General features: G+C 43.5%; 1 protein-coding gene across 1 annotated transcript in view; it reads left to right on the top strand.

Annotated features, from left to right (window-relative positions):
• Window positions 1–19,581, top strand: part of CLSTN2 (calsyntenin 2) — a 379,221-nt gene that overhangs the window by 326,620 nt on the left and 33,020 nt on the right. Inside the window, exon 9 of the mRNA XM_037825098.1 lies at window positions 8,946–9,108. Within this exon, the coding sequence (XP_037681026.1) occupies window positions 8,946–9,108 (163 nt within the window). The remainder of the gene's footprint in view (window positions 1–8,945; window positions 9,109–19,581) is intronic.

The raw sequence follows: 19,581 nt of genomic DNA, 5'->3' as shown, positions 1-19,581 counted from the left end.
ATGGGCAATTTTATGTTGTGTACATGTTACCACAATAAAAAATTTTTAAAAGTTCTCAAAAAAGAACTTAAGCTGCATTAGAACCACCTGGACAACTTGTTGAACCAGACAGCTAGGTCTCACCCCCAAAGTTTCTGATTCAGTTTCAGGGCTGGAGCCTAAGGATTTGCAGTTCTAGTAATTTCCCAGTGATGCTGATGCTGCTAATTTGGGGACCACAGTTTGGTAATCAGTGTTCCAAGGAGTCCTGGTAAAAGAAACCTGCTTAACCGTATTAAAGGAGGTGTTTCCAAAATGTTTTTGGCCCTGCCTCCTTCATACATGGTACATCTTGCAGAGCAGTGTTTTATAAAACACCAATTGGGAAAGGTTCTGAGGAGTGAGTTAATGAGGGCCCTTACCCTGCAGGCTGGTCCAGTGCCTCTTCCCTGCTCCGTCTGGAGACAGAGCACTCAGAATACACACTGGCCCCACTTCACATACAGCTGATTTCCTACCCAAACTTCTGGCTCCCACTTCAACACCACCAAACCTACCTCCATGGGGCCTTATGGAATTTGCAAATCAGGCTCAAGATGGGTGAGAGGAGAAGCTTTGTACTGGACAAGAAATTGATTGACTTTTATACATGGAAGTGAGTCTATTCAAAAGTAAAAGATGAGGGATCTACCCTGGTGCCAACCAGAGATTGGGAAAGGGGAACCTGAGTGACAGTGTTGAAAGGCAATGGGGACAAAAGATAAGCCAGCTGGTGCGGTAAACATACGCAAGATCATAGCTCCGCGCTAGGCACATCATCAGTGTATAATAAAGGTGAGTTTTTTCTCTCCATGGATGAATTTAAATCCTGGGTGGTAACAATTCTTGATTTACATGTTCCAAGCACAACTTGCAAGGACAATTTTCCAGGACTGTTTTGGGGATTTGACCACATGTTGCTTTATCAAATTGCAGATGGGGGTGGTGCCTTTGACACAAGATACCTTTCTGTTTTCTGCTTCCCAGCGCTCGCCGCCCTGAGTCAGCAATTACTTTTTGACAGAAGGCCCAGTGGGTGCTTTCTGAGCTATCATAATCACCTTCCGCTGAAAACACATTGTACATCTCCCTGCCAGTTCAGAAGTACAAGCGACCTCCCAGGAAGACCTTAAATAGATTTGCAAATAAAAGTGGCACCTTTGCTTTGGTGTGAGGTTGATTGAGGAGCTAACCAAAGCCTCATCTTTCTAATGTTTCAAAAGAGTGGCCTGAGGCCAAGGGCCTTGCAAATCTACAGTGACAACCTGATTTACATGGTTTCAATCCAACCGGGTAAAATAGCATTCCATTTCATACAGTGAAGTTCAGTTTTTACCTGCCTTTCAAATATGTCCAGTGAAGCAGAGGCTTACTCAGCTTGATTTGTCCATTGTTGTCTGAATTGAACACTAGTAATAAGGCTGTTGAAGTGAAGAATGGCTTTCTAGACTGCAAGGCACTAAAATAAAATAACATTTGTCTTACCATGCCCTACGAGGTCCTCTAGAATCTAGCCCCACTGTGCTAAACCAGCCTCACTTCCTGCCATACACATCTTTAAGGATGTTTGTTGGAACATATCATTCTATCATCCATATAATCCCTATCTCTTAACTTCTTCACTAAATTTTCCATTTTGCTATAATCTGATCTGTCTTCCAATTTGCTAGTTCTATTTTCAGTTTTCTCATCTGTTTAACCTACTTATTGATTTATTTTTATTTCTGCAACTATGTTTTTCTTCATTTCTGTAATTTTCCTTTTGTTCTTTTTCAAATCTGTCCCCTCCCTGCCTCCCCAGGGCCTGTCCATTGACTCCATTTTCTGCGGCTCCCATAAAGTCTATGTCTGCTTTTACTCACAATTGGTTCCTCCTGGTTTTGTAATTTTTTACTCTGAGCTTATCTCCAGCAGGAATTGTCTTGTTCATGCTCTAGGTTGTGGGTATATATCTATTAAGAAGTTTTGAGTTTATGTTTGAGAGGGCCCTAAAGACTCCACAGAGACTTTTTATGTTCATATCTGAGTTCAGGATCTCCACACCTGTGGGCCGTATGTCAGTGAACATGCCCAGGGCACTCTCGGGGGTCTAACTTCTTGGAGGCACCTTTTTCCACCTCTTTCACAGGCGGCTGGCTTCCACCCTGCAGCCCTAGGTGGGCGGCAGCTGTTCCAGGATTCAGCCCTTAGGCTGCCCTCTTCCAGCTGTGGGCTTTATGCAGCTATCCCAGCTCACAAGTGCTTAGTGCAGGGGGCTTGGGTCTCCTTTCCTCTCTCCTCCTGGGTGTTGAAATTATGACTGATGGAGAGAGCCACAGATACTCGATTTCAACTCCCAGTCACAGCTTTGGGGTCTTTGTTTTTGATACCTAAGGAGTTCTCTTTCTAGCTTTCCTATTTTTGTTTTCTCTTGTTCTTGTTGTTATATCTTATCCAACATCTCAGTGTATTTGGAACAGGAAAGGGGTTCCCATGTCTGCTCAGGCTGGAATGTGTGCTAAGCACTGTACCTGCCTTAGCTCAGTTCACCCAACCCCCCATGATACAGACACTAATATCATCCTCACTTTACAGATGAGGCAGCTAAGGATTAGAAAAAGTTCAATAATTTCCCCCAAATCCAGAACATGATTCCTGAGAAATTCATATAGCATGTGTGATACCCAACCCATTACCTCCAGACTTGGCCTGCACTGACCCCCTCCCACCCTATCCTGTTGTCCCACCCATCTTGTGGTGGATCAAAAGTGAGTCCTTCAAATGAGTAAGAAAACATAGACAAATAAATAAAAAAAAATAATGGGGGGGGGGGATAAGGGGTATGGAATGTTTTGGGTGTTATTTTTATATTATTATTTTTATTCGTATTTTTGTTTTTTGGAGTAACGAAAATATTCAAAAATTGAATGTGCTGATGAGTACACAATTATATAATGATCCTGTGAACCACTGATTGTACACTTTGGGTGATTATCTGGTATGTGAATATATCTCAATAAAATCACATTAAAAAAAAGTGAGTCCTTGCCCGATGCACATCACAGTCAATTAAGTGACACCAGGATTCGAGAAGAGAAAGAGTTTATTGCCAAGCACAAAGCAAGGAGATCAGAAGGCCTATGGGCCATAAATCTGTCTCTGTGAGCTGGAGAGACTTTCAGCATTTTATAGCATTCAAACAATGGCAGGCAGGCTTAGGATAATGATCAGGGTGGTCAGTTACTCATGTTACTTCAGTAATAATCATTAAGGGGGCTATGTGTGGAGCACCCATCTCCAGGGTTGCAAAACAAGGTAAAGGGATACAAGTGGGGCCAGTCACGAATTGTCTTGTTACTGTCAAGTTCCAGGATAAAGATTCTGCAGTTTCAAAACAAAGCATCAGCATTAAAGAAACAAGGCATCTGGGTTACAGTTCAGTGATTTACAACAGTTACAGATTTTTGCTTCTGGCTACATTACAATATATCAGAAAGTTAGAAGGCATTCAGATAATGATTCAGTAACTATAATTGTATTTGTTAGCAGTCCGTTACAATCTAATTCTAGGACAGCTGGTCACTAGCAGGCTGCTCACTCTGTCCCACACTCACACCAAAGCCCTCTCACCACCCCCCTTGACAAACCGTCCTCTCCACCTGCTCACATCCTTTCCACCTTGCACCAGTCTGTTCCAGATGCACTTTCTCAATCGCTTTACCTCTCCCCCCATCCATCTCTTTCCTCTGTAGTATATATTATAAGTTCTAAGTAGGAGTGAGGGGAGAGAAGTGATAATGGACATTATCACAACCTGGCAATAAATTAACTGCAGAGGGAAAGAGTAAGGGGCCAAAGGCAATGCCTAGTGTTCTGGCTTCGAAGGCAAAACAGACGATGGAGCATTTGTTGATGCATAGAACACAGGGGAGGGAACAGCTTTAGGGTGGAGCGTAGGAGATGATGAGCTCAATTTTGGACACAATAAGTTTGAAGTGCCTGTAGAACATCCAAGTAAGGCCATCCAGGAGACAATTTGACATGCACGTTCTCCACTCAGGAAGTAAGTCTCTGTGGATGATCCAGATTTGGCAGTGAGTATAAGATGCTGTGTGTGAAATGAGAGTCAAGAGGCCCAGCATGGAAGCCCATAATTGCATGTATGTTAGATCTAACTCCCAATAAGACTGTAGGAAACCATGTCATTTCTTTTCCTTTATTTTCTAAATGTGCCTAGGACAGAACTGGCCTTTGTACTTCATAGAGTTGTGGTGAGGATTAAATAGTGTTTGAAAATCTGCTTCAAAATTGAAAAGCATTGTGCCAAGACTGATTGATTGTTATTATGACAGCCTACCCCTTCTCTCACTCAGAAACCTGTGGGTTTCTGTAGGCAACAGAATAAATGCCTACAGACAAAAAAGGATCCAAGTCCTCAGTCCTCAATTCCACATCTATCCTTGCAGCCTCATCACCCACTCCTTGCCTTTCTCAAATACAACTTGACCCTGACAAACTCAGTGGCTTTGCACCTTTCCAACCTCCCAGTACAATCAGATCCCCCACCCCTGCCCCCAGGGTTAACATGGCACATTGCACAAATTAGTGCTCGGCAATCTGTTACACACCTTTTGCCTCTTCCCTCACTGAGCTGGAAGGTTCATAAAGGCAGATGCTTTTTTTAAATGCACAAAATAGGATGTGCATTTAGTAAATGACTGCAGGAATTAGTGAATGAGTAACTGAGTGAATGAGTCTCCATATACCCCAAACCTAATACCTTCTTTGGTAACAGAAAAGACCAATGGGTGAATAAAGGAATGAGAAGTTGCTGTTCCATTTGTCTGGAATTTATTGCTTACCATCTTTTTCCAATGAAGTCAATCTTGGTCCTTGAACAGCCACTCTAAATGCCACCTTCTCCCAGCCAAAAGCATTCCCTCCATTCCCTGAGATCTAATAGTGCTCTGTGCCTGGTCTACAACACATTCCAATTCCCATTCCATTTGAGTCTTTTATACACTTGGTAGTCCCCCCACCATTTGATTGAAAATCTTGAGGACAAAGGACAGATCTCATCAATTCTGCATTGCTTGCAGCCCATAGCACACTCCTGGCTCACAATGCTTACCAGGGAAATGTATTTCACATTGAATAGCTGCATTCCAAAATACCTGATCTATTGGGAAAACCAAAGCAGAACTTCTAATCTGGTACTTGATATGACATTTCGATCAACCTGCCAGCAGGCCACAAATAGAAGCTCTCACCTGATCTTCTCCCTGCTCATAGGAGGCTTCCCTGGCTCCCAGCTCCCCTTGGAGTTCCAGCCTGTCCCTAACTCAGATCTTCTTTGATGTTGTCCCTGCTGGGGACACATAACATGTGTCCCCGGGTCTTTGGTCTCCGACTCACTCGTCAGCTAAACAGCAGCTGCAGCTGTTCACCTTGGGAACACCTCTGCAGCTTTTCAGAGTGACATGTCTTTGGTCTACCTAAGGCCTTGGGCATTTTCTCAGGGGATGGTGTTGACATGCTTGGTGCTGGTTGGGTTCACGTGATTCACAAACAGCTCAGGAATCAAGGTTCTCCTCTACCTTTCCCGTCCAGAAAGGTCACTTTGACGAAGTTCCTTCTTTCCTGGTTGAATGCTACATTGACATATTTATTTTTGCTGTCTCCTAGCTTGACAATTTTTCAATTACAGTATGTCTCTGGAGTTCCAACCGAGGTTTAATGTGAGTCTCTTCATGACCATAGATCCACCTTTATGAAAGCTTAATTAGGCATTTCCTTTAGCTTCTGTCAAAGATTACTTGGTGTGAGAAATCTGAAGTCTTGTAAGCCTGAATATGAGCTGAAACCCTCTTTGGATGCCCATTTAAGAGATGACTGGGGAAGCTCCCAAGTATTCCTACCTCTGAGTCTTAGCTCAGGCTGTTCCCTACTCCAAGAACGCCTTCCCTTTTATCTTGGAGAATCTAAATTTTACCGTCTTCCTAGACCCTCATTAAATGAGAAAAAGTATATCCCCTTTCAATTGACAACATTTTGCCTTTTTTTTAATACTCAATGTTGTGAGAGCACGAAAGATGAGTGTTCTCACACTCTACCGGCAGAAGTCTAAATAGGCATCATCTTTTGCAGAAAAAAAATTGGCAGAATGTATCAGGGGCTTTAAAAATATTCCCACACTTTGACCCATTTCCAGGAATCTTTTCTAAGGATATAATCAGAAGTGCAGACAAATATTTAGGCACAAAAATATTCATTACAATATCATTTAAAGTAGCTGGCACATCATTAATGCCTAATAATAAAGGAAGAATTAAGTATATTATAGCACAAACCCTATTATGCAACCATTTAAAATGAAATATAAGGCATTTTAATATTTGCGTTAAGTGAGAAACGCAAACTTTCAAATTGTATAAATAGTGTGATCCAAATAGACCTTTCCCAAATGTTGTCTCACAAGGTGTTGATAGGATTGCCAAAAATAGAGAAGTCCCATTTTCTTGCAAGGTTGGAAATTTGTTACAAGCAGGTATCTTGAGGTTGCTGGAAGCCTTGGATTTGCTAATGAGAATGGGAAATCCCCCAAGTCAAGGCTCAGTTTACAGGGTCACTCTTTTTGTGTGGAACGTCACAGGGGCTGCAGTTGGATGGAGCACACTTCAGAAAAGCTGGAGAAAACAAAACACACCTAGGAAAAGATTGTAATATGAAGAGGAGTCACTGCTGCTGTTGGGCTTGGAATTATTTTACTTCATCCTTGGAATTTTTGTGTATTGGCCTACAAAAATGCAGTAAGCGTTATGAAAGATAGCAAGCCAGAGGGTCATTCTCCATCCAGCTTTAGCAGACTTGGAGTACTGTCGAGTCCAGTAAGCTGAAGCACTTGGATTCAACACATCAGTCACATCCAGGGCTTGTCCCCTTTCAGTGTGGTGCCTGAGCCCAGAAGGAGCTCCCCAGTGCTGCAGGGCTTGGCTCTCAGTGCTCTGCCTACATACTGCAGGGCATAGGGTGTGCTCGAGGCCATGGCACTGTCACCCTGTCACCCTTCCCTCCCCCCAAACTCTTACTCTATCCATGGCCTGGGCGAAGGTTTCCTGATGCCTCAGGGAGTACTCCAAGGGTCTGTCCCCTGAAGGGTATTCCAGGATACCTCAGCTGTTTGCAGGATACTTCTCCTTGATTGCAACCCCAAATCCAGCATGCACGGAGCCTCTTTGAATTGAATGCTTCATTCAAATATTTTCCTTCATTTCCCACTCTTCATCACCCCTGGACTCTCTCTTCAGGTCTTCCTTTGTTCCATCCCTATGCCCCTGGGTCAACCCCACCCAAGTCACAGACCCCACCCTAGAGTCCTGCACCCAGCCCAGGGTCTGGTCTAGGGCATCGTGCAGGAGGGGAGTATGAACTGGGTCAGGCTCTCTCGCTGAATGTGGCAGGACCTCAGAGTGATGTGCCTGGACCTCCTCCTGCTTATGTTCTATGGTTCCCTAAAATATTCGTCAGACTTTATCAAGCTAATGGGTTTCAAAAGGAGCAATTTTCTGAGACATGAGAAAAGACAATATAAAAAGAACATTAAGGAAAAAAATCTTACCCCAAAATAAAAGGGAAAGATCATTTAGCATCCCTGTTGGTATTATCTTTTCATGAGAAACTGCACATTTAATCCAGAGTGAGATGTAGGGAGGACTTCGATGCCCTCACCTTGGGATCACCTTCATGCAGAACTCATCTGTCTCCCCTGCTATCTGTGGCAGGGGAGATGAAGATAAGAGGATGCAAATGAGAGACATTTTGGAAGTCGAAGCCACAGGGTATAGAAGGATTTGAGGGAGAGGGAGTGTGAAGGAGAGAGAGTTTAGCATGGTGACTCCTAGGACACTTGCTTGGGGGTTTGGAGGGAAGGTGGCACCATTCTCCAGTCTTGCCACCTTCTGTGCAACCTGTCTCCCTTCCCAAGACATGCTGGTCTGAGTTTCTATTTTGGGTCATGTTGTGTGAGTTCAGTCCCTTGAGGTCAGGAATTTTGCCTCCACCCTAGACCCCCAGGTGTCTCTACCAATCCCTTATGGTTTGGTTTGGGTTCCCAGTCCTAAGACGAGAAGTCTTGGGTGCAAAAGGTTGTGAAAGGGCATGTGTGTGCAAGTGGTGTGCACAGAGTCCAGTCTGTGAGCCCCAGGTATAGTCCTTCTCTGCCTCCCCAGGTTCACCCAGGTGGTAAAAAGCTGAGTCCTGCTGGGAATACTTTCTCCCTCATTTTGCTTGTGTTGAAGGGAGCATGAGCTTACACCAGCTTCTCTAGCAAGCCTTGAAAAAGAGACAAAGGAATTGGGGGTTCCTATTCTGCATCTCACCCTTCCTCTTCTTTCCATGCTCATTGTTCTCTCTCTTATTCCTTCCTAATACCTATTTCTTTCTTCTTCTATTTTCTTTTTCCCTTTCCCTTCCTCCTCTCCTTAACCATTTTCGTCTTCATTTCCTTCAATCTAGCACTTTCTTTTAGCAGCCCATCTATTCTAAAATTTAGAAAAATAATTAAAAAATTTTTTCTCTGCCAAAGAACTAAGCAGTTTCATAAAGAGCAAATTTAAGCTGACACCACTCCACCTCCGTTCCCCCAGCCACTAAGAACTTACCACTGTAGATAGCTGGTAATTATGTGACCAAGATAATCTACCCAGAATCAAATCTTTCCCTAAGATTGGATTCTCAGTTGTTTCTCTTCCCCATGGTGTGCTCCGTCATGTTTGACAACGAGTTTCACTAACCTCTGTGCATGTCAACCATTATGTTGTTTGAATTCTTTGCAATAAAAATTGCTGACCCAGAAATGTCTTCTCTGCCTTTCATAATTAGAATTAAAGTCTGTTTGATGCTGTATTGCATATTCAATTTTAAGTGTCACTTCTCTTTCTTTTCATTAGATTTGTGACAAGGAGTGGCATTACTATGTCATCAATGTGGAGTTTCCTGCGGTTTCCTTATACATGGATGGAGCAACATATGAACCATACCTGGTGACCAACGATTGGCCCATCCATCCATCTCACATAGCCATGCAACTTACAGTTGGCGCTTGTTGGCAAGGTAACACAATCAAAGACCGGGGCCCCAAAGTCAAGCCCTTTTTCCTGATCCATATGTATATAGTCCATGAAAGGCACTGGTAAGGAAAAGGGAAAAACAAATGGTTCTGAATATTAACTAGGAAAATTTACTTGCCCTCACTAATAAAATAGGACTTCCAAAAAATAAGCACTAATCCAGTCACTAAACCTGTGTAATAATAAAGCACTTGGCTTGAGACCAGATTTTAATTTTAGATCAACATGAGCAGTTTCATGGATGCCTCTGAGTTGCTAATGCCTTTTATTGTTGTGCAACCTTATTCAGTTCCAAACAGGGGCTGTATAGAGAAAAAGATGAATGTGAAATCTTGCATCAAAATTCTCAGCTGGCCCGGTTGAGCTCTTTTTTGGTCGGGAGCCAAGGTTCTCCCTTTATGTTCTTAGCACGTACAAGTTGTCCAAGCCCCCAAGGCTGTGTTTGGGGGCCTTACACATCCCCAGGGCTGTGGAAGGCAGGTTGCCCATAGGTGAGTCCAAGGGAGGCCACTGCCAATGTCAGCTCAGTCCGGAGCCCCTGTATAGGTCTCTAAGGACACAGGTCCTTTGCTGCCTTCCCACTCGAAGGTCTCCGCTCCCTTCTCACTCCCTCTGCTGCTGCCTCTCCTCCAATCCCTCAAATCCCGGAAAACTGACTCTGCAAGCATACGTACAACCTTTCTGTCTCTCACTCGGGTCTGTTGGAGTGTTTGTTTCTACTACCTGAAGGGCTGGGATGTTTTGAAGCACCAGTGGGAGAGCGAAGGGGAAGGAAATGCTTCCCAAATAAGCAATTAGTACTTTGAGATATGACCCAACCTCTTATTGATGGATTCTATAAAAGTTATCAAGATTTGTGACTTTGCCTGTTCAGCATGGTGGTTGATGGAGGAGGTATAAGAATATGCCTTCAGAGGACCAACTGACCCAAGAGTGAACTAGGGGAGACATAGGCCCCTCTGGATTGACAAAAAAGAGTGAGTTCTGGGAAGCTCCATGTAAGAGAAAATGGATAGAAGTGCATATACTGGAGCCATGGGAGCACTAGGGGTACAAAACCCAGGAAGGAAATAAAGCATGGATGAGGCAAAGGAAGAGAATTCATTTTTGAACTGGGGTCACCTACTAGACATCTGACATGTTGTCACATGGTAGTAAAAAGTTCATTGAACATTTTAAAAGAACTTAGTGATGAGAGCTTCATCAGTATTACAGGCTTCCAAGGTTGTCAGGAAAGGGGTACTGTGTCATCTGGCAGGAATCCATGAAATGAATTAGTATTGCAATGCACTAATTCAGAGGTTGCACAGGAATCATTAAGCACTGAACACATGTGCTAAAGTGATGGTTCACTGGCATGGCTTATTGCCCCAGCTGGACACCAGTCAGCCTGTAGATATTATTGAACATAGCCTGGATAATGCCCATCAGCTAAGAGGACCCTGGTCATGTTCTCACCACGAAGCTTGCCATGCTTCTTCCCTAGAGGCCCTCAGAGATTGCATTTGGATCTCTATCACCCCAGCCTACATCTGAAATCTGCCCCCATTTTGACAATGCCAGCTTCAACCATTACTGTCCAGTTACATGGCCACTTGGCAGAGAATTCATCCCCCCAGAATAAAATGTGATTTTATAAAGAATCAAGATAATCTCTTTGAATTGGTTAGAATAGACTAAGTTGTGCTGCAATGAGAAGCAAGACCCAATTCTCAGTTACTTAAAAATACTTCTCACTTCATATGCACTGTAAATTAATGAAGGCTTTTCTCTGCTTTATCCTCAATCTGGGATCCAAACAGACAAAGACGCCACCTTGCTGAGTACTGGGAAGAAAAAGAAGCAAAGTGAATTATGCATGAGCTTTTAAAGCTTCTACCTAGAAGTGACACCCATTATTTTTGCTTACATTTTGTTGGCTAAAGCAAGTCACATGGCCACACAATTCCAGCAGGGGAGGGAAATGAAATATACAATATGCCTGGAGGAAGAACTCAAAATGTCTCATGAACAACACTGATGAACACTATCGTTTGCCCACCTGGTAAACAGATATTTGGTTGACTCTCTTTCCCTCATGAAAAATACCTCTACCCTTCCCTAAGTGAGACAACCCCAAAGTCCCATCTGGTTCTGGTTCCAAGCTCAATGTCCCAGGTCTCTGAGTGATTCTTGGTAGTCTCTTCATCAGAGTGATATCTTGGGGTGCTAGATCAGGCCCAGATGTGGTTCCACTTGATCTGGAGACCTATATACTAATTGGATGAATTACTTGACACCACAACACCCCCCCCAAACACCACACCCCCCCACACACACACACACTATACAACTGTAGAATAAGACAGAATAACCAAAAACATTTCCATTAAGACAGAGGAAGAATTGGAGAAATACAGCAGTCTTTGGTCCATAGCAATTCTGAAATCCCCTTGGGCAGATGTTGTAAGGACCCCTACCTTAGAGTAGGGAGTGCTCCTTATAGCCGTTGGCTCCATTTTCTGGAAGGTATTTCCTTCTCCAGTATCTTTCTAGACCATATCTAAAGAGGGCATTCTCACTCAGTAAATAATAGCTCTAATATTATATCTGATTACAATTGGTTTAAAAGCTATGCCACAAAAATGCTTTTCAAACATTAAACCAAAATACATGCTTACTTTAAAAGAATGTGATAGGTAGCGTGTTCACCAAGAACTTCTGGTCCTCTTTTCAGGTATATCTAGGACTGCTCCTCTTCACTCCCTTGAGTTAGGCACGACCATGTGACCATGTGACTTACTCTAGAAGCCCCCATCCAACCCCTTCCATGAAATGTGAGTGGAAGTACCATATGTCACTTCCTGACAGAAGCTTCAAGAACCCCTGTTTCAAGGAGGTCCTTTATATACATGGGAGTTTTTGCAGTCCTGTGAGGAAGTGTTAAAAGTCCCAGTTTAGAGATAAGGAAAGCCAGGCTCTGAGAGGTCAAGTAGCTTCCCAATATCACCCAGTTAAACCTATCCAACCCCAAGCTTTCAAAGCCTTTGCTGTTTTAACTGTGACTCACTAACCCCTGTTGTTGATTGCTGTAATTATATGTTAGTGAAAATACAGAAGCTGATGTATAATACAATTGTTTCAAACCCCTCTATCATCTGAGACATCTGAAAACCCTATGATAAAAAACCACAGAAACTCTGGCTTCTCCTTTGCCTCTTGCCACATACTCCCTCCACAGAACAGTAAAAAAGAGTTAGGCTTTGGAGTCTGAAAAATTTGAATTTGAGTCAAATTTCAGTCCTGCCGGTTACTAGCAGTGTGGGTCCAGCAAGATTCTTAACTTCCCTGGGCTTCTATTTTCTTATCTATAAAATAGGAGTAAAACCTGCCTCACAGGCCTGTTACAAAGATTAGGTGCTGGGCATATGGAGTGTGCTGGCAAGATTCAGTTAAATGAATGTGTAAATTTTAAAACATCTGCTGTCTCTTCCCCCACCTCTTTCTGTGTTCCTTTCATCTAAACCCAACTTTGCGGATAATCCACAAGACCTCAGCACACTCTGCCTTCTGTGACCCCAGCTTTCCCATGGTCTGCAGGTTTCCCTGTAATTATGGTTCCTTGTATGCATGACTTTTCTCCTCTCCCCCAGGACTAGCTTTCACACACAGACCATGCCCTCCCAGATCCAACCAAGAGCCATAAAGAAGATCAGTGAAGCTGGAGAATGGTCAGAAGACAAGTATTGGAAGATGGGGCTTGAGATGTAGGCAGGAACCTCATCATGCAGAGTCTTTGGGGCCATGGAAAAGATTCGGAAATGATAATCCACTAGTGTTTTCAGCAGAGAAGATAATCCTTAAAACCGGGCTTTGTAGGAAGAGGACAAGTTTACTAGGAAGTTAAAGGAGGCCACAGTATACGCTATGGCAAGAAAGAGTGGCATAGCAAACTGTGTTCAGGGGATGCTCAGGGATCCCTATCTGTAATGTACATGAGCCAGAATGAGTGGAGAAAAGGCAAGAGAAAAACTTTGAGACCACACCATGGAATACCATACTGCCTTGTTAAGGAGCTTGGACTCTCACAAATACTTACAATCCTCCTTGGAGCCAGGTTTTTGTCTCACACAGGCACATCAAAAGATCTTTCACTAGGCCACAGTGCTGTGAAATTAACAGCCTAATCTTTGCATGTTCCTAGACCCTCTGAAGTTTGTTTATTGGCGTATTATAAGCCCTCTGTAAGAACCTCTAATTGCCTTTGGGCCTGGAATCGTGGGGAGCTTTTCAGGTGCTGTTGAAGTTGGCAAGGGAACCAGTTCCTATTTGTGAAATTTCCAACTAGGGTTAAACAATGGGAATAGAAAATGATTTGATAGCAGCTGCCTGTTCATTTCTCTGGAGAACTGGCTCCAGCTCTGTGCTGGGCAGTGTTCTGCAGCCCCAATTGCTATAGGGTGTCCTGTTAGCACATTTGAAAGCTGAAGTAGTTAGTGGAACCTCATTTTCATTGGGTTTTTTTTTTTTTTTTTTTTTTTTGAGTAATTAAAAAAAAGATTGAGACTTCATTTACACTTAAGAAACGTTACCCGTGAAAAGCCTGGAGCATGTAGCATATCTTAGTTGTAGGGAAAAACTTTTGCAGTCAGGATGGATCTCATATCACAGAAGAGTTCTCCTTCCTCTGCATGGACTCACAGCATCTTGCCATCATTTCTATGATCGGGAGTGTCGCAGCATTCTCAGAATGGAATCATTTGCTTTCAAATGTGGCAGAGCTCAGTCTGTGCTGACTCAGAAACTGCTGCCCTTAGACAAGGACCAGGTAACTTGCCTCTCTTATGGGTTAGGACATGGAAGAAGATCATTGAAAGACTAAGTTAATTTATGCTTTCCCTTAGATTTCTTACTCATCCCATTTCTAGGACCAAACATTTGAATTCTACTCATAAATAATAAAAATTATAAACTCATATCTGCTTTACTTCTGAACCTCTAATTTGGGCCCCACCACCCAGCCATCTGTGGTAGCCAATTAGGAAGACTGCGGATTATTCCAGACAGTGCCTTGGGGAGCCCCTGGGGTTTCAGGGAGATGCCTGGTGGCCCTTAGACAAGGACCAGGTAACTTGCCTCTCTTATGGGTCAGGACACAGAAGAAGATCATTGAAAGACCTGCAAGGGACCTCGGCAGATGAGATCCCAGAGCACCACTCCCTCTGACACTACAATCACAGCAGTTCTGTTTTACTTGTTTTGTGTTAGAGCTCTGGGAAAGGGTTCCTTTAAAGAAATGGGTAAATGTGTTTGAAGAACTGCAGTTCTAAGTACTTACTCTAGAAGCCCCCATCCAACCCCTTGCCTTATCCTCACCTATTGTGGGTAGATCTCATGACAAGTTTCCCCATTTGTGGCCCTGTCCCCATTGACCACTCATCCCTGCCTCTCCTGGGGTGTTCTTGACCTGGACTTCCCAGCAGAGGGTCCAGCTCTGCCTACTCCTGACTACAACACCCTCTTGGTCTTGGAAGAGGAGAGCTTTCTACCCTGGCTCCTGGTCTTACTGAGTCCTACCCCTACCTGACAAATAAGGCAGCAGGAGGTGGAGAAAGAGATGTTCCTAAACATGAGAGCCTATGGAGGACCACAATTGGGCTTTAGGAAGGAGCCAAGGCAAAGAATGGGAATGGTCAAAAAAGGGATTACAAGGCAGAAATAACCCCTGAGAGTCATAGGAATAAATGGTAGATGATCCTCAGATAGCAGGGACTTGGGGCTCCACCTGGTCCCATGATCTGTTGAACATTTTCAGGTTCTTTCTCTGCCAGACACTAATATTAGTGCAGATTCTTGGAGTACATCCCTTCACTTAATAAACTTGTCTAATTTAGTACAAATTTCACTTAATAAAGTCTGCTGTTGAAATTATTCTGCATCCCTAGAGACTCTGCTGCTGGAAGAAAGAGACCTGTGCTAGCATAGTCTGCCTTCCTTTTAGGCTGTGCTTCCCAAGGAGAGCTCCATGAGGCTACAGACCCACAGGAGGCCCCTCCCACAAGCATTCCAAGCTCAAGTTTGGGAAGCATCACACAGACAGACAACTTCCACACCACTACGATGGAGAGTCGCAATGCACATTCACTTATTAGAGTCACTCAGAAGCCCACCAGGAAAGAAATCTGTTCAACTTAACTCATGTTTCCCAAACTTTTTTCACTGTGGAACACTCTCTTGGGCAGATAATGTTGTAGGAGAAATCTTTGGGAAACATTTCATTTATCCAGGTCTCCATCCTCTACTAGGTCCTGGATTTGCAGAGAGCAAGGGCTGTCTGCTCTCTCAGATTCACCTCCCTTCCCCTATCCCACCTCCCTCCCCTTATCCCAGGACCTAGAGACAGCAGATAATAAATGTGTGTTGAATTACATCTCATTCTGAGGCTGTGACTAACAGAGGGGTGATTAACAAGATGTCTCAGCATTGTTTGTCTTTACAAACCAAGGGACGATTGCTCTCGGCCTTGGAGTCAATTTGATATAGGAAAGTATTAGTTTGAGGATGATAATGAAATCAGCTTTAAAATTCAGTGATTCATGTCTATAAACAATATAACTGAGTTATACTTTGAATTTTGAATCTTATTCTGAGGATTACATTAATTGGAAAATTTGACAAAAGTTTTAGAGCAAAAACAATAGCATTTTAGCTTCTCTGAGACACACACCAGAGAAATAGGGGGAAGAGACCACTGAAAAAGAGATAGGAAAAACTCACATGATGTAATCCCATCTTGGGGTTCCTTGGTATCTTGCTACCCTAATAACTAGCTGCTAACTTTTTTAAGGTCTTGGTACTAGCCAGGCACTGTGCAGAGTATTCACATGTGTTCTTATTTTGACCTTGTGACAATCCTGTGGGATAGGTATGATCGTGATCCTCATTTTGCAGGTGAGGAAACAGACAGGGAGAAGATAAATACTTGCTGAGGGTCACAGGAAGCCTGGATTTGAACCCAGGCCTGTGATACCAAAGCCCTCATCCTTAATTTCACTGCTAGACTCTCTCCTTCTAGGGGTATAGAAAGCCAGATAGCATTTTCACAGCCAAGTAAGGAAGAGCAGAGAGTTCTGGAATCTGGGGTCGCATTGTTTGCTCAAGTACCTTGGCATTTTCCCCACAGGTTGTAAAAAGTCAAGTTAAGGCCCAAATATGACTATGGGCCCATCAGGCAGCATGGTTCAGTGGGGAGTGTGGAAGAGGGCTGGATTTTGAGCCAGAGAAGGAAATTCCATACCCTAACTGCTGTGCTTATTTGCTCTGGGTCTTTGAAAACAGTATTTTGCCTCTTTGACCCTCAGTTTCTTCATCTGGAGAATGAAGGAGATGGCCTAGATGATATCTGAGGGCTGTTGCAACTCCATGAACTTAAGTCCCCAACCCCAGAGATCTGACTTCTGGGGTCATCACTAAGTCATTTAGGGTATGCCATATAAATCTTTGAAGGAAGGCTGGAGGTATGGGTACATAACAACTGGAAGGACTGAGAAAGCCTGCTGAGAACACATCAAGCCAGCCATCATGGCAGATGAGCTGTCTCCACATATCACCTGCAACCTGCCGTGAGCATCTTCTGGGCTTGTGGGACAGAGTTTTAGAGCCACAGCTTGTGGGGGTCTATTACACAATTCACTTAATCTTTTCATTCCATGGGCGTCTTCATGACTGGAATGAGGAAATGAGAGAAAGCAAGATTTCAGACAGCCTCGGCATTTGCATTGCTCAAAATTGATACCAAACCATCCATGAAATTGTGTTCATTGAAGGGCATCCCCATCAGCAAGTCAGGCACAGAGCGGCATCCAACTCAAGCAAGAGGGAACATGGCCCACACTCCTTTTCATGTTTCTCAGACTAAATAGCTGTAGGAACAACAGGAAAGACCAGCAACTTGCACACACTTTGAAAGAGGAAGAGACTTAGCATGTTCACCCTACCTGGATCTTTTACCTCAAAATATACTTGGAGGAAAGCAGGCATTACTGATGCAAAAGCACTATTCACAGAGGCTGAGTCCCAGCTCTCAGTTGAAAGAAAGCTGGGGGTGGGTGGGGGATGGATAGAGAACTCTTCATTCTCAAGGCAAACCCTGACTCAGAATGAGATAGGCTACAGTACCTCATGTTTGCCAAATACTACTGTTTATCAAGACAACTGTGTTTCCCAGCAAACTTGACACTGATAATTGGGAGTTGCTACTGAAGTCACTCAGTGTCCCTAGAACCCAGTACAATTGGACATTCTCCCCCAGTGTTGTGTCCGTCCCAACCCATCCCCGCCTCTATGAAGCAGCCCAGTTATTATATCCTCCAAGAAATCCCACTTGAACCCACCCCGTGTGCACCATTCAGGACAAAGGCTTAGGAGCAAGCAAGACCCGCATTGCAATCTTTACTTCACTAATTTCAGGCTGTGTGTCATGAGCAAGTTACCCAACTTTCAAAACCTCATCTGTAAAAGGAGATGTAAGTATACATCTCCTTTTATATATGCTATGGCAGGTAAGAATCTCAATCCACAAAGGAAAAAGGTATTTTTTCTATACCCATTTTAGTTTCATTTCAGGCCCCCGTTAAATCTGAGTGGGGGAAATTTAACCTCAGCAAATTTGGAATTCTCCCATTTCCCTAGTGTGGTGATTGGTTTCAGGGTGATTTATATAGAACCAAGGTATTGGGTAGGGGGATTGTCTCCAGTCTTCTCTCTATGCAGGTGTCCACTGAAATGGTGTTCATCTCTCTTGGGCCTCAGTCACTAATGGTCCTTCAGGACTGGCTACTCTCTCGGTATTCCCTTGCCTTATTTAGGGACACAGAAATATTTGCACTGCTTCTCATGCTCTCTCTGTAAGACCATCTGTGGTTCATCTGCCCAGATGCATCAGGCCAGACATTCTCTCTTCAGCATCTCAGGGCTTAGCCCAGCAGGAAGGTTCCAGAACCCTCACTCTGCATCTCTGAATTCTTACCACCTTCCATCCCCTCCCTGCCACCCCCCAGTCTGGGGGCATCATTTCCTAGTCTGGGGGAGGCCAGATCCTCTTCCTCTATTTTCCCCAAACTTTGGTCCATACCTGGATCTCCTCCAGTCTTTAAGGACTTAGACACAGCATCAGGCCCCTCTGCTCTCCTCCTGGCACAGCTCTCCCCTACAACAATGAGCACAAAGCCGGAGATGTGTTTGAATGGATTGTAAGACGGGAGAAATACTAGGGGAAAATAAAAGAAGCAGTGGCTAAGAGTTCAAGAAGACTGCCACTTAGGGATTAAATAAAATAGCATATAATAGAACTTGCCATATCTTAAAGACCTGATAAATGATGGCTATTATTTTTTCCCTCTGACCTGTTGTACACATTGTCTATATCACTTGTGTGGAAATTAATTATGTATCACCCTAGAACATTTATTGTCCTGGCAATCAACTCTTATATTTTCCCTTGTGTCTATATTTTCTTTATACTTTAACAGCTTCCTTGTGTCTATACTTTGTTTTCTCAACTAAATCTAAGTTTTTGGAGAACTTACTGTATCTAACAGAAGGCTAGGGATTCAGCAAACACTTTAAAAATGTGTGTAGATATGGCCTCAGGAATTCAAAATTATGTTCACAAATATTTAGAGAAGCATCTTTGTAGAAGCAGTCAGCTTATTTTTTAATTGAAGTAATTTATAAGCAAGTTTTTGTTCTAAATGTTAATAGAGGAGCCATGTGGTATGTGCAGACCCCTAGATATTTTTAAAAATTGTTTTTCAATTTGTCTATTATTTTTTAAAACCTGCATCACAGCCACCTGAGTGCAAATATATTTCTTTTTATGCTGGCCTCCTATTGCAAAATGCTAATTGAATTGATTTCCTGGAGCTGTGTCACTAATAAATAGAGTGCATCACAGATCTGGTATGCTTGAGTCAAAAATATAGAATATGAGTTTGCTTTGTTGACAGAAAATAGTGTTTTGGAAAATGTCTTAGCATCAGAGAGAGTCAGAAAATTTGGCCTTTGAGGATGGAGCTGCTGAGTGAGTGGTGAGGGGGGCTAGGGGATGGACCACAGGGGGCTTTCTCCCAGCCTCACTCTGGACTGGGCCAACGGGTGCCTCCGGGACACCACTGCAGGTCCTACACATGGATAGATAGACCCACACTGTAGGGCTGTAGGGGCACAGTTCACCACTTCCTCCCAGGGTGGCCTTTACCTCTCCCTAAACCTCAGTTTGCTCATCTGCAACTACACAATGAGTACCTACCTCCTAGGGATTTTATGAAGATTCAGTGAGATGATGTATGTGGAGAACTTCACCCAATATTGGGCACACAGATCATGCCCAGTAAATGGTTGTTGGGGCTGCTGCTCCAGGGGGGGACAGGGTGGGGAAGAGATGACCCTCTGGATGCCCTGCAGAGTGGCAGCTCCA

The sequence above is a fragment of the Choloepus didactylus genome, chromosome 1, assembly GCF_015220235.1.
Source record: "Choloepus didactylus isolate mChoDid1 chromosome 1, mChoDid1.pri, whole genome shotgun sequence".
Lineage (NCBI taxonomy): Eukaryota > Metazoa > Chordata > Mammalia > Pilosa > Megalonychidae > Choloepus > Choloepus didactylus.
The sequence above is the reverse complement of the archived record's forward strand: the minus strand, read 5'-3'. Positions and strand labels throughout refer to the sequence as shown.